The following is a 15,428-nucleotide window of genomic DNA, read 5'->3' as shown; positions in this document are numbered from 1 at the left end:
CAATGTGCTTCTACTTATATTGAGAAGAAGAAGCGCCATCTACTGTTGATTGATGGAAGTATTTAAATGCGCGGTTTTTGAAAGGAGAGTCGCTAGAATACACTCTATATCAGGTAAAGTCTTAGCTCCAGTTATAATTATACTTCCAGTTGAGAAATATTGAAGAGTTACACCATTTTCTTTCAAGTAAATAGCCGGAAATAGTTCAGGTTCATATTGTAAATCAGTATGAGCTTTCAGTAAATGGGCTGAATTTATCATATATGGTAAATACGATTGAGCTACAATATTACATATTCGTATGAAACTGACTGAATTATTACGAAATAGTTTTTGTAATACAGTTGCAGGTTTGCTTACATCAGTGACACCAGTTGCCACTACTTTACCAGATGCAAATACAAGGAAAGTACACCCTTCAGATTTAATTACTTGAGCGTTATAAGCTTTTTTACGTTTTGAATTATCAACAGTAATATTGATTTTACCATTAAGATTCCAGAGACTCACCATTAATTTTATTTCATATTTAAGTGACTCGTAATTCTGGGGGCATAAACATGGTAATAGATATTTAAAAAGTACGCGATACTAACAAGTAATATTATAAAGGTTATGATGATAACAACAATTGGACTCATTGATGAATGAATAACAAATGACTAATCATAAAGGAGAGTGAACTATTTACAATAGTTTCATACACGTAATGAGCGGGAAAATTTGCAATTAACTTTGTATCATGATTTTATTGTTTGGCTTTTTTGATTATATATACTTTGAGCTGTGTTTTTTGTTTTATAATGACTTGAAAACATTTATGGAAATAGTATGACAAGATATAACATTTTTGGATAATGAATCTTTGGTAATGAATATCAAAATACAAATGAAATTTATAGGGTATACGTGAACATGAAGTTAGTTGAGCTCAATGGGGGCTGGAGCATATACTGGGTTTCGCTCGAGGTTTTTGATGTGATGGATTAATTGAACTCGGAGAAGATCTATCTCATTGAGGGCAATAACCAAATAGTAATTTTTGTCATCTTTTTTCGGAATTTTACGTGCCAAGATTTTACCAATTGATTCATCAAGGTCATTTAAATTGACTGGAATAGTCCATTGTTGAATAGGAAATTCATTATTCCTCAGATTTGCAACGATTGGTCGAGCTTCCGTATTCAATTGAGTCAAAAAAGTGTAATAGGTAGCGAGCAACTTAAAGATGAAAAGAAAAAAGGTTAAACTCAAATCAGGTGAAAACGGTTCAGAGAAACTTACTGTCTGAACACCGTCATTAACAAGTGCTGCTAATCGGGCTTGCATTCGTTCTATGATGAAAAAGGGAAGAAAAAAAAATATATATGTTGCAAATTGATTATCATATGTTAAAAATTACACCTTACCATCCATTTTTCTTTTAAGTATTCGCAAAGATACAATTCAGATTAATATGGGATTAAAGCTGTATCTGTGTATTGGATGTATAGAAATATATGGGTTAAATTTTAATTAATTTGCTTGTTACTAGGAATCAAATGACAATGATGAGTATCATCATAACAGCTTTTTGCTTTCGATTCTATAATAAAACAACTTACTTTTATGGTATAGATGTATATAACCAGTTATGTAGATATTAAACTTTTTTCCAACAGATTGAAAAATGTGAGTGTATAACTTGAAAGATACAAAAGAAATTTTATGTTATTTATGTATTATGGTCTGGTTTAACTTCTTCACATATCTTGCTGCTTGTAAACTTTTGTAACTTAATCTTAAATCTAATAAGATTAATCAATATTATAATTAATATAATTAATTCAATTAGTCATTTTTTGTTTTTTTTGAAACTAAATACATATAAAATCATTATTGAAGCTTGAATAGTAACCTATCATTGTAAAGACACTCATCTGACACATGCTTTTTTATCAACATTGACTTACCGCTTAGGAAACAAAAATGACAGAGAATTAAAGAAAAACGGCAGATGAAGGCCACACTAGTCTATAATTTTTGAAAAAACGAAAAGTGAATGAACTTTTATTAATAACTTTCTTAAAAATCTATAAAAAAATATTAATTTACCAATTAATAGAATATTCAATCAACTAATTGCACAATTAATCAACAAAAGAAAATATTTTTCAACTAATATAACTATTTCATTATTTAATTGATTAATTGATTAGTTGTTTAATTGATTAATTGATTAATTGGTTTATTTTTGTATTAGTTCATCACTAAAGGTGAAAGGGCAACCCCTAAGGTTACCACATTCACCTTTTGGACTCACATAATAAGGCTAATCAACTTACCTCTTCGGAGGCAGAAACACAAATGAGCCAGAAAATAAAAAATTTAAGGTTTATCGACAAACGAAGACAGTGAAAGTTGAGTAGTCATGAAAAAAAAATTGTAAAATTTAGGGAAACAAATTAGCTTATTAACTCTTTTAAAATAAATATTATCAACTAATCAATATTGGAAAGAAAAAAAATTAATAATTAAATCAATCAACTAATTAATTAATTAATTAATTAATTAAGCGAATTATATTTAGATCTAATTTTAAAATTAATTAATGAATCTAATTATACTTTAATGATTATACAATGTATTATTAATGAATAAATTTTTTCAATTAATATGAATTGATTTAATTATTAATTTTTATTTTGATTAATTAATTAATTAATGAAAGGATTAATTAATTTGTTAATTTAATTAATATTAGCTCATCACTAAAGGTGAAAGGGCAACCCCGAAGGTCACCACATTCACCTTTTGGACTCGCATAATAACTGTGATCAACTTACCTCTTTGAAGGTAAAAACACAAATGAAATGGAAAATAAAAAATGTAAAGTTTATCGACAAACGAAGACAGTGAAAGGGGAGTAGTCTTGAAAAATGAAAAAATTGTAAAATTGAGGGAAACAAATTAGCTTATTAACTCTTTTAAAATAAATATTATCAACTAATCAATATTGGAAAGAAAAAAAATTAATAATTAAATCAATCAACTAATTAATTAATTAATTAATTAATTAATTAAGTGAATTATATTTAGATCTAATTTTAAAATTAATATATGAATCTAATTATACTTTAATGATTATACAATGTATTATTAATGAATAAATTTTTTCAATTAATATGAATTGATTTAATTATTAATTTTATTTCGATTAATTAATTAATTAATTTGTTAATTTAATTAATATTAGCTCATCACTAAAGGTGAAAGGGCAACCCCGAAGGTCACCACATTCACCTTTTGGACTCGCATAATAACTGTGATCAACTTACCTCTTTGAAGGTAAAAACACAAATGAAATGGAAAAGAAAAAATGTAAAGTTTATCGACAAAAAGACAGTGAAAGGCGAGTAGTCTTCAATAATGAGGAAAAATGGAAAATTGAGGGAAACAAATTAGCACATTAATTTTTGAAATAAGTATTATCAACTAATTAATTTTTAATTGGGAAAAATTAATAATTAAATCAACTTATTAATTAATTAATTAATTAATTAATTAATTAATGAAATGATTAATTATTTTAATTAAATTCATTTTAGCTCATCTCTAGAGGTGAAAGGGCAACCCCGAAGGTCACCACATTCACCTTTTGGACTCGCATAATAACTGTGATCAACTTACCTCTTTGAAGGTAAAAACACAAATGAAATGGAAAAGAAAAAATGTAAAGTTTATCGACAAAAAAGACAGTGAAAGGCGAGTAGTCTTCAATAATGAGGGAAAAATGGAAAATTGAGGGAAACAAATTAGCACATTAATTCTTTTGAAATAAGTATTATCAACTAATTAATTTTTTAATTGGGAAAAAATTAATAATTAAATCAACTTATTAATTAATTAATTAATTAATTGCTTAATTAATTAATTAATTAATTAAATGATTAAATAATTTTTAATTAATTCATTTAGTTCATCTCTAGAGGTGAAAGCAACCCCTGAAGGTCACCACATTCACCTCATGGACTCGCATAACAAACAAAAACAACTTACTCTTTGAGGTAAAAACATAAATGACCAAAAATTAACAAAAGTTAAAAGATAGAATATTAAACAAGTTGTGATTTTGTGTTTACTAATGAAACAAGATTAATAAAATCAAGATAGAAAAAGCCGAATAAATAAATAAATAAATACAAATAAATTTCAAAATAAGCCAAATTTTTTAATTTAAAAAGTAACGTATAGGATTGGTAGGATAGTGGAAATTAGCTATTAATCCTCTCAGAATCTGTGTTTTATCAAATCAATTTCGATTAATTCACAAATATAGAGTAGGAAGGATGATCTTTCGACGGTACTCCGTTTGAGGATTTTTGACAGTTCATCAACTCCTGCGGGATTATTGGACCAATTTTTTATCTCTTCCCATCCTGAATTGGTGATTTCCTCCCTGAGTTTTGCACTGCGATTCACTAGAGCAGCCAACCGCATTCTTGCTGTTTCTTGACTTATATTTCGATGCGTCATCTATATGGAGAACTAATTTAGGTGATTTCAAGAATAAATCAAGTTCATCAAAAATAAAATGTCACTTTTAAAAGTTAATCGTTTAAAATTCATCCAAAATTCACAATTCACATTTTAAAGTTAATCGACTCAAGTTCAAACAGAGTCAACAATTTACACTTTAAAGTAAATCGACTCAAGTTCATCAAAAATACAATGTCGCTTTTAAAGCTAATCGACTCAAGTTCAAATAGAGTCAACAATTTACTCTTTTAAAACTTAATCGTTTAAATTTCATCCAAAATCTAAAATTGATACTTTTTATAATTAAACGACTCAAGATCATCCAAAATTCACAATTAACAAATTTTTAACTTTTTAAAGTCAAATCGTATTTTTAATATTGACTCGGTCGAGGTTAGATGAAAATGATTGATTTTCAAAGATTAGGCTGCTCCTTTAAATCAACCAATAGAATTTTACAAAACCCAATATGAACACCCTGTATAATGAACCAGGGTGCCTAAAGGCACCCAGTTCAAACACACTATTGGCATTTTCTTGATTTTGGACCACCCATATAGAAATAGACTGCTTTAGTTGCCACCAGGGGCGTTTTGATCGATGCTTGTATCAGCCAATCAGAGAACTCCAACTGTGCCAGAGGTTCACTTTTATACTACTGGTGATCTTGATCTCGATCTTGGTCTACCTCTACCTTGAGGGTGAGGAGATTTTTGTGGTCGTCCTCTAGGTCGAGGACTTAGTGATCGATTTCGTGGTGTATTTGATTGAGGTAACTTTATATTCATCTGGTCGAGGTGGACGCATCGAACGAGGAGGCGATCTACTTAAATTTCTGTTTAAAACCATGGTTGTTTTCGATTATCTTGTGATTGATTTTGGGTTCTCAATTATCATCTTTAGATGTTGATGGACCTTGAGTTGCCCATCCAATACTTTTTGATCATCCGAGGTCTGTCCGCTCTTCAGGGACATTCATTTCTTTATGTCCAGGCTCATTGCAACCGTAACATATGATTGGTTGATTATTATCGTTTGATTGATTACTTGGTCGATAGTTATTCATTCTGTAATTATTTCGATAGTTACCACGATAATTATTTGTATTTCGATAATTTTCAGTTCGATAGTTATCATTTCGATAATTACTATTTCCATAATCATTTCGATTACGATAATTGTCTCTCTCTCGCTTTTTCATATCTTGTTGGAAAGTTAAGCAATCTAATCTTTCGGTAATTTGTTGTAAATGTTGCGATAATGCCGTTATTGTATTTTTTAACTGTTCATTCTCTTCGGATTCAGTTAAATCATCATTTTTTGATAGTGTTGATCGTTCAGCTAATGTTACTTTAGTAATAAAGTCAGAGGTAGAATCAGCTGTTAGTAAATCTAATCTAGTTCGGATGTTTGATTTTAAACCTCTGTCGATGAAGCTATTTACTAATTCTTCTTGCATGTCTGGGTTAATTCTTCTACATAGATCTCGAACCTCGTAAGAGTAAGAAATAGCTGATTGATCTGAACGTTGTTTCTTATTATTTAACTCTTTAATTAAATTTTTCCGGTAACCTGAAGGAGCTAAATCTGAAACCAATTTGACTTTCAGATCTTCAAAAGTTTTAGGAATATTATCGCCAGTTAAAGGTTTAATTCTACATCTGTACCATCTACTAGCGGTACCAGTTAAATAAGCAGGTAAAGCTTTTAGTTTAATCTCTTCATCCCAATCAAGAGCAACTGCAGCTGATTCAAAATGATCAAGCCAATCTAATAAATCCTCATCCCCATCACCGGAGAAATTAGGAATATGTAATTGTTGATTTACTGTAGAATTTAATTTGTTTTTCTTCTCTCTACCAATCCCCAGCACCGGGGTAGTTAAAAGAGGTTGATCATCCATAGTTAGGGTGAGAAATGAGTTTCAATGTATAATTGTTGTAATTTAAAGATAAACCAAATTAGTAATATAATAAATGGAGAGAGAAAACTTAATAATTGTATAACTTTGATTGTAGTATCACTAAATTGAATTCCAAATATTAAGTGTATAGCTTCCTGTTCCTCTATTTCTAAAAGGTGATCGTTATCATTCATATCACCAGAAAATAATGATTAAACAAAAAAATAGACAAAATGTTTTGCACATAATGAAAATTAAAAGAGAGAGAATTAATATTAAAAGAGTGAGATTAAAATAGTAAGAGAGAGAGATTAAAGTAAGAGAGAGAGACTAAAGTAAGAGAGAGAGACTAAAGTAAGAGAGAGATTAAAGTAAGAGAGACTAAAGTAAGAGAGAGAGACTAAAGTAAGAGAGAGGGACTAAAGTAAAAGAGAGAGACTGAAGTAAAAAGAAGACTAAAGTAAGAGAAAGAGACTAAAGTAAAAGAGAGAGAGACTAAAGTAAGAGAGAGATTAAAGTAAGAGAGAGATTAAAGTAAGAGAGAGAGATTAAAGTAAGAGAGAGAGACTAAAGTAAGAGAGAGAGAATAAAATAAGAGAGAGAGACTAAAGTAAGAGAGAGAGAATAAAATAAGAGAGAGACTAAAGTAAGAGAGAGAGACTGAAGTAAGAGAGAGAGACTAAAGTAAGAGAGAGAGACTAAGTAAGAGACTAAAGTAAGAGAGAGAATAAAATAGAGAGACTAAGTAAGAGAGATAAAATAAGAGAGAGAAGTAAGAGAGACTGAAGTAAGAGAGAGAGACTAAAGTAAGAGAGAGAGAGAGACTAAAGTAAGAGAGAGAGAATAAAATAAGAGAGAGACTAAAGTAAAAGAGAGAGAATAAAATAAGAGAGAGAGACTAAAGTAAGAGAGAGAAGAAAGAAACTTGAAATTAAAAAGAAAGAGAGCTAAATTCAAAAGAGAGAGAAGAAAGAAACTTGAAATTAAAAGAAAGAGAGCTAAGAGAGAATTTAATTGTATTTAATTGAGGATAGAGTTAATCATATTTGATTGAGAGCGAATTCAATTATTATAAGTGCAATTTTGATTCAAAAGTTCGAATAATTATACTTGAATTATGGTTGGTTTCAATTGCTGTTGAGTTCAATTCAATTCAAAAAGTGTAGATAATTATACTTCTATTATGGTTGGTTGGTTTCAATTGTTGTTAAGTTCAATTCAATTCAAAAAGTGCAGATAATTATATTTAATTATGGTTGGTTGCTTTCAATTGTTGTTGAGTTCAATTCAATTCAAAAAGTGCAGATAATTATATTTAATTATGGTTGGTTGCTTTCAATTGTTGTTGAGTTCAATTCAATTCAAAAGGTGAGATAATTATATTTAATTATGGTTGGTTGGTTTCAATTGTTGTTAAGTTCAATTCAATTCAAAAGGTGCAGATAATTATATTTAATTATGGTTGGTTGCTTTCAATTGTTAAAAGTTCACTTCAGTTTGAGAAAATTTCAATGATTTACTTTTAATTATAGTTGACTGATTTCAATTATGATTGTAGTTAATTTGTCTCACCCAGTTCAAGAATTAATTTTATTTATAACTGATTGAATTCAATTGTTCATTGTTTCATTGTTTAATTGTTGAAGGTAATTCAATTGTTTATTGTTTTATTGTTTAATTGTTGAAGGTAATTCAATTGTTTATTGTTTTATTGTTTAATTGTTGAAGGTAATTTATTTGTTCATTCTTCTATTGTTTAATTGCTGAAGGTAATTCAATTGTTTATTGTTTTATTGTTTAATTGTTGAAGGTAATTTATGGTTTAATAAATCAGTTAATTCAATAAATGACGAATTATATTGAAAACAGCGATGATTTATATTGAAGTGAAATAATTGATTGTTTTAAATTGAGGTTGAAATGAAATGTAATAATTATTTGTTTTGAATTAAGGTCGAAGTTAAAATGTTCCTTTTGTTGAATTGAGTACAAAAGGAAATAATAATTGCTTTTCATTGAGGATGAGGTGAATAGTAATTTTCTTGTTATTCTAATTAGGTTTCACCATCATTATGATTTCATTTTCGATGGTTAATTTAACTCAATATGATCAGTTTTTTGTTTATGATTTGAGACAAAATTAATTTAATACTTATCTGATTTATTTTCCTGGTAGCAGACCAATGGCTCAATTTGTTGGATTTAATTTATCGATTTGCTTCGTAAAATCGTATTGTTGTAAATGGATTTCTTTTAATATTTTATTTTATTAATGAAGAAAAAATGTTAACCAGGAATTAAATCGTAAGCGAGAACCAAAATCGTTGTGTCAGTCAGCGTTTAAATTGTTGTTTTATACAGTTACAAAACAAAGGCACCTTTTCTAATTGATAGAAATTAGCCAGTTTATTTGTCAATACGAACCGCACTTTTCTACTTGTAATAAACGTTAAAATAGGGACCAATGTGTTGGTTATAGTTACAATTACTATTCTAATTTAAATTAGAATTGAAATTAACCAATGGGTTGGTTATAGTCACAATCACTGTTCTAATTGAAATTAGAATTGAAATTAACTAAGTTGTTGGTTAAAACCACAATTACTATTCTGATTAGAACATAAATTAACAAACTTATTGATTAAAACACAGTAAATAGGATTAGCATTAAGGATTAAACTAAGTGATTCACTTTAGATTGTTGTACAATATTTTATCTAAAACACATATAAAAGAGATCCCCGTAAGGGTGCCAAAGATGGAGAGAAACAAGCACTTAACAAAAGGTAATTTTATTGTTACGAAAACAGGGTTACTTTACCCAAAATCTCCATAAGGAAAATGGCCGAAAATCGGCCATTATATTGGTGGTGAGGGAGAGAATTGTCTCACTCACCTTCTTCATCTTTACCAAAATTTTAACCAATAGAATGAACCAGGTACCACGTGAGAGGTGGTACCTGGTTGAACAAAAGAAACTGGTTGTTTAACCAGTTTGGTTACACAACAATAAACAATTACGGAAAAATTAACTCAACAGGAAATCTAATTTAATCTGATTGACAATTACAGTAAGAAATCAAATTAACAACATTTATCAACTATAATTGGAATTAAATTTTACCGTTATAAATGTCACCTAATGAATGAAAACAATCAATCTGTAATTAGAAACTTGATTAATTTGATTGGAATCAATTGTTTTGTTTTAACACTTTGTTTCATTTTCTTGGTTAATCAAGTTTTTTGTTACTTTAATTGTAATCAAATATCAGTGTAAACGGACCCAATTAAATTAGGTCAGAATGATTTATTTTCACTGATTTACAGTTTTTCTGTTGATTAAATTGACAATTAGTGATATTTGTGTATTATAATTAGAACGGTAAAAAGTTAATCAAATTGTTTACTATTAGTGTTGGAATATATTATTATTATTAGTAAATTGATTAACTAACCAATCTTAATTTACTGATTACTACAATTAAAATGATTACATTAACCGATTGAAACTTTTCTTCATTGACTAATAAAGGCATGATTATCTAATTGTGATTAATTATGGAAAACTATTAGATAATTAGTTAAAATTTAATTACTAATTATGGCTTAAAACCATCACCAACACGCCTTAATTTATTTATAATCAAGTTAATTATTGATTAAAAACCTCTGATAGTTACTAGATCAGCTGATAACTCAATTTAGTCAATAATTTAGTAATTTGATTCCTGATTATCTGATCCAATTACAATTACCGTTGATTTTATATGAATTGTCATTGATTAATTGTCTCCTGTTAGATACAATTAATGATTATATAATTGTTTTCCATGCTTGGATTACAATTAATTGGATTAAAAGATGAACTTAAATCCATTAATTAAGTTTAATCATTATGAGAATAAGTTAAATTGTTCAATAATTTAATTATTAGATTGAAATTAAATGCTTTAATCTCGTAACTACTGTAATTTAAATTGTAATACCAACCATGAAAATCAGGGTAACTTAATCATGTTAACGTTAATCATCAACTAAATTATCCTAATTTGTTCACAATTTAAGGCTAATTTAAATCAAATAATCAAAGTTAGTAGTTAAATTTTAACCTTAAACATGAAAACTTAAAGATTATCCAACAATTAAAGTTTTCTCACCCGCCGGTTAAAATTGATTCAAACAATTTACCTAAATAAAATTTAATCATATTGATTGATTATTGAAAAAAATTAGAAATTCTTACATATAAAGTGATTAATAATCAATGTTACAATTTAGTTGACTAACAATTAACTTTCCTTTGATGAGATTCAAGATATTGGTTGATAGCAATTCCCTGACTGGAATTGAAATGTCAATATAATCACGTTAATTGTGATGTAGTTTTTTTAATTTCCTATTAACTAATTTATTACAATTTCGTAACAATTTAATAAAATGATAATTTATGTTTACAATTTACATCATTTTAGGCTCTTCGGGAAGTTGGTCAATCGTTAATCGAATCAACTAATAATGGTTCTAATGGAGCAATTAATCCAGTTTGTTCAGCAAATGGAGAAGACGAAAGAAACTCATCACCAACAAATAGATTGGAAGTTGTTTTCAACTAATCAGCCAACAATCAACAATCAATCGTAATTCATATCAACAATTTGTTTTTGTTTTACCTCATAAACGGTTGATTATCATCAAGTCATAATAATAATAATTAGCAAGAGCCTAATGGCGATAAAATTGGAATTAATATTTGGCCTGTTAAACGGGCTCACTAATTACCTTTAATTATTCATCTTTTTTTCTTAAGCCAAAAAAAACTCCATCAAAACTTGTATTTATCAAGATAATTTAATCTAATTAAATTAAACAATCTTTTAATCTTGACTCTTGTCTTTTAATTGTATCACAAAGTTGATCGGGAATCGTTTGAATAGAATTTTTAAAATTTGAAAACGTCGTTCAATCGTCAAGACCAAAGTTCTTTACATTGTATTTATACTGGAAACATTTTCGTTAAAACAATTAGCTCTTTCTTTCTCTTAATTGTGTTTTAATTGTACAATCCAAATACGAAGAAGAGGAAAACAAAATAAACGATAATCTATGGAGATAGAGAAGAGAAAAAAACCAGGAAATCAATAATTGCCAAAGAGTAATTTATTTATATATTGTGAGTATGGAATTTGAATTTACCTTTTTCATTTTGATTGAACCAGAGGCTCTTTCGTTAGTATCTAGTATTGTAATTTACACCTAGAGCTTGGTGTTCAAGTTGAACATGAAGCATTGGCGTTGAGTTGAATTTATTTGATTCGTTGTTGTCATTTTGATTTGAAATTGAGGTTGATCGTGAAGGAATAGGTGGAGCTGGACCTCGGGGTTTCCCTGTAGATGAAAATGGAAACAAAAGGATACGAATTAATTATTTTGATGAATGATACAAATTATTGGACTTACTTTCACTTGGATATTGTTTTTTGGAGCTAAGAAAAGGCTCTGGAGCAGGTAAAGTGTGGAGATCTTTAAATATGTGACGGAATCGCGACTCTAAGTTCGTTGTGGATGTTGCAGGTCGATTATCTGATTCGCTAGTATTGACAGGTTGATTGATTATCTTTTTGGGTGGAAGGGCAGGTTTCTTGAGGCTACTGGAAGAGGCTTGGGAAGGAGGTGGAGGAGGGATGAATTTTGAGCCATTGGAATTGTTTGAGAATCCAGAGGGTGGAACTGATGGTGGAGGTGGAGGTGGTAATGGTGGACGAAATTTCTTGGGTAAAGTTGAAGGTGCTGGTTGTTTAAATGAACCAGATGAGGTGTCATTCGAGGTATTGGAAATGTTGGAGACACTTTTTTTACCACCTTGAGTTGACCTGGACTTTAGGGAAACGGCAGAGATTTCAGCTAAAAGAGGATCAATTGATCTGCCAGAATTAATTGCTGATGGTAAAGATTGAGCTGATGATGAAGATGATGATGGTAATGGTGATGGTGAGGATGAAGATGATGGCGGTTGTGGTGGGCGAACTTTTTTCAAAGTTGAAGCTGGTGGTAGTCTAAATGGACCACCGGGAACCATTGGGACATTTTTTTTACTTTGCGTCAAATTATTACTTTTGGAGGTTGGAGGTGGCCTGTGTTTAAGAGAGACGGTTGAAAGTTCCGCTACAAGGGAAGGTGCAGGTTTACTTGTGACACTTGAAGGTAATGGAGGTGGAGGAGGAGGAGGTGGTGGAGGTGGAATTGACTTCGAAGAATTGACCGCAGTCCGACCCAATTGTTTATCATCGCCCATTATTTGTTTTGATTTTTTTTTCTATGGCAAAAACATTAATCAATAGAATCTGAATTGTTCAAGAAGAACTTGTGACTTTGACACAATTCCAAGAAAACACTTGATGAATTACCTTCACTTTTACAATTTAACAGAAAACATTGAATTTACAGTCATTTAAACATCAATTCAATTGTAAATAACTTGTCGAGATCAAGACAAGAATCACTTGATTGTTTTGATTTTAAATCGAAATCAGTGAGACATCTGCCGATAGAAACAGTAACTAAAATTGTTCGGTTCTTGGAAAAACCGGTTCCGGTTTTCGACGCGAAAATTTGTCCGATTTTCTTATTTAATTTTGGAGAAAATTTTTGGTTTTTTTATTCTATTTAGTAATTAATTAAATTGTCGCTAATTTTTTCTATTCTTTTTGTTGGCATTACCTTTACTTTCCAATAATGAATGCAATCGAAGATGATGTAAGTAATTGGATCATTTTCTCTTTTCGTTTTGTTCTCTTTTTCTCTTTTCTGTCTAATGTTACCTTGAGATCACGACCTTCGCCTTAACCACATTTTCTTTTCTTTTAATTTGTTTTTTCTTTTTTCCATTGTTATTCTATTCTATTTAGCCGGACATTGATGAAACCATTGCTGAGAGACTTTATGGTTTAACCGAAATGTTCCCTGAGTGTGTTCGAAATGCATCTTATTCCGTTTTCGATGGTACAATTAGAGCAGTGAAAGCTACTTATCAGTTTAGTCGGTCATCTGTTTGGGTTACATTTACTTCTAGTATTGTTCTGTTTGGACCTATTTGGGTGGAAATTGAAAGGTCAACAATAGAGAAAGAATTACAGAGACAGGTAACAGTCATAGAATCATAATTAACATTGATTGTAACAAGTGATTAATCTTAAAAAATCTTTTCTTGTTATTACAGTTACTACTTGGACCGCGTGGTTGAAGACCGGCTTTAGATTTGTTGTTTCACCTTCATCAACAATCACCATCAATGTCAAACCTTCAGATTAAATTAATTACAACAAAAAGAATAGTCTAATAATTAAAGAAATTTTCATACAAATGTCAAAATTTTTTTTAATGATTTTGGAACATGTGGAAATTCATGCTTTTTGAAGACTTTCTTTGTTTGAGATGAACAATTTTGGTGTCTTACAAATGAGAGAGTTTTAAAGCTTCAAGTCAGAAGAAAGAAAAATAAAGTAACATCATGTATGGGATAAGAAAAAGACTTGGGAAAAATAAGGATAGTATAATAGAGTGACAATGATAGAGAGAGAAAAGTTGGTTGAAAATTGAATGAAAATCGGATTAGAATGTGAAAAAAGTGATATCAACTGGGAGAGTAAATTGAAATTATAAAAAAGCTTCTCATTCCCATCTGATTCTGGTTTGGTAATAAGAAATGACTGCTTGAGGGAAAAGCTTATTAGCATCGGCAGCGGAATATCTTTGAGGCTCATTTAGACCTTCCAACTTGACGATGAAATGGATTTTACCATCTTTGAGTAGACCCGCTTTTAAAATTCTTTCGGCGGCCAAATTATTCTCGGAAATTGTATTAGTAGGTGTAGTCGGTGAGATGGCTGAAGATGAGCGAGATGAAGTAGTTTTGAACATAATTTCATCAAATTTATCTCTAGGTGGATCTTTTTTCTCAGATCTTTTGTCATCATCATCTTCTTCAATCTCAAATTCAGGTTGAATTTTAGAAGCATCATTTTCCTTGTTATAATATTTACTCTTATTATAATCCAGACTATCTTCCGATTCTTCCAAGGCAATATTGTCTTTACTTATGGTTGACCGATCAACTTCCATAAGGTCATCTTCTTCATCTTCTGTAGTATCTTCCTTGTAAGCAGATCGGGTTCCATTTTTACGAGATTTACGTGAAGCTGGTTTAGGTTTTTCATTCATTTCACTTTCAGTTTCAGAATCATCAGCCTTTTTCTGATTCTTTTTATTATAACTACTATTGGCGTTATCAGTTTCATCTTCTGCATCAGTATCATCAAGATCAATGTCAGTAATGTTCCTTCGGCGATTGGCTTCTTTTTCAAATTCTTCAATTAGTTCTGGACATGCACAATTATCAGCAGGTTCCCATGTATTATCATCATGACTAAAACCAACCCATTTAAGAAGATACTCAATGACACCTTCACTATTGACTCGACGGTCAACAATTGATTCAACAGTAAATTCCTCTTCCTTGGCTTTACGACCTCTCTTTGAATTTCCACCTCGTTTTTTCTTGGTCATTTTGAAGCAGATGAAAGAGAAACAATTAAAATCAAAGTCTAAACCAATGGAGAGCACAACAAATTAAAACAAAAACACAAATCAATCAGATAATTTGATAAACCAGGAAAATAAGAATCAACCCTAAAAACGATCAGACTTTGCCCTATGAGACTGGATTAAAATAATTTCTCACTTTCTGCTCACCAATAAGAGACCGGGAAAGTCAAGAGAACAAGAGATGGCGCTGAGAACTTATTTTCGTTTTAATTAAATTAAATGTTTACAATTGGAAATTCAATTAAAACCGAATAACAATTATCTCAATCACCGATTAAAGAATAACTTTCAGTAATCTAAAGACTGAAAATTTGTTTTCCATCAGTAAAAAGTGTCAACAGTTTAATCAAAATCTGAGAAAACATTGAAATAAAAAGTCACTTTGATGGCGAAAAAAAATTCC

General features: G+C 29.7%; 4 protein-coding genes across 4 annotated transcripts in view; 2 read left to right on the top strand and 2 right to left on the bottom strand.

Moving 5' to 3' along the window:
* LOC128386631 (transmembrane protein 98-like) overlaps nt 1–11,308 on the top strand; it is a 31,747-nt gene extending 20,439 nt beyond the window's left edge. Inside the window, exon 2 of the mRNA XM_053345690.1 lies at nt 10,897–11,308. Coding sequence (XP_053201665.1) covers nt 10,897–11,037 — 141 coding nt within the window. The 3' untranslated portion in view covers nt 11,038–11,308. The remainder of the gene's footprint in view (nt 1–10,896) is intronic.
* Nucleotides 11,282–12,918, bottom strand: LOC128386628 (uncharacterized). Its single transcript, XM_053345686.1, has 3 exons — nt 11,882–12,918; nt 11,618–11,809; nt 11,282–11,525 (listed from the first exon to the last, which is right to left on the bottom strand). The coding sequence occupies exons 1-2, from the start codon at nt 12,714–12,716 to the stop codon at nt 11,652–11,654; spliced, it is 993 nt and encodes a 330-aa protein (XP_053201661.1). The 5' UTR covers nt 12,717–12,918; the 3' UTR covers nt 11,282–11,525; nt 11,618–11,651.
* A 124-nt stretch (nt 12,919–13,042) lies between these two features.
* On the top strand, nt 13,043–13,784 carry LOC128386636 (mitochondrial import receptor subunit TOM22 homolog). The gene is made up of 3 exons (XM_053345695.1): nt 13,043–13,177; nt 13,330–13,563; nt 13,641–13,784. Exons 1-3 carry the CDS (start codon nt 13,157–13,159, stop codon nt 13,662–13,664), a joined length of 279 nt encoding a protein of 92 aa, XP_053201670.1. The 5' UTR covers nt 13,043–13,156; the 3' UTR covers nt 13,665–13,784.
* LOC128386629 (chromobox protein homolog 5-like) lies at nt 13,773–15,354 on the bottom strand. The gene has a single exon (XM_053345687.1). It carries the CDS (start codon nt 14,984–14,986, stop codon nt 14,093–14,095), a length of 894 nt encoding a protein of 297 aa, XP_053201662.1. The 5' UTR covers nt 14,987–15,354; the 3' UTR covers nt 13,773–14,092.
* Nucleotides 15,355–15,428: the final 74 nt, after the last annotated feature.

The sequence above is a fragment of the Panonychus citri genome, unplaced genomic scaffold (assembly GCF_014898815.1).
Source record: "Panonychus citri isolate SS breed McGregor unplaced genomic scaffold, ASM1489881v1 Contig00072, whole genome shotgun sequence".
Classification (NCBI taxonomy): Eukaryota; Metazoa; Arthropoda; class Arachnida; order Trombidiformes; family Tetranychidae; genus Panonychus; species Panonychus citri.
This window is presented reverse-complemented; position numbering and strand designations above follow the sequence as displayed.

What these genes read in the sequence shown, in the direction of transcription:
- LOC128386628 (XM_053345686.1), bottom strand. Translation starts at nt 12,716, where the DNA reads ATGGGCGATGATAAACAATTGGGTCGGACTGCGGTCAATTCTTCGAAG. An exon ending in AAAACAATATCCAAGTGAAA is followed by an intron (nt 11,810 to 11,881) that starts GTAAGTCCAATA and finishes TTTCATCTACAG; the next exon opens with GGAAACCCCGAGGTCCAGCT.
- LOC128386636 (XM_053345695.1), top strand. Translation starts at nt 13,157, where the DNA reads ATGAATGCAATCGAAGATGAT. An exon ending in TGAATGCAATCGAAGATGAT is followed by an intron (nt 13,178 to 13,329) that starts GTAAGTAATTGG and finishes TATTCTATTTAG; the next exon opens with CCGGACATTGATGAAACCAT. An exon ending in AGAAAGAATTACAGAGACAG is followed by an intron (nt 13,564 to 13,640) that starts GTAACAGTCATA and finishes TTGTTATTACAG; the next exon opens with TTACTACTTGGACCGCGTGG.
- LOC128386629 (XM_053345687.1), bottom strand. Translation starts at nt 14,986, where the DNA reads ATGACCAAGAAAAAACGAGGTGGAAATTCAAAGAGAGGTCGTAAAGCC.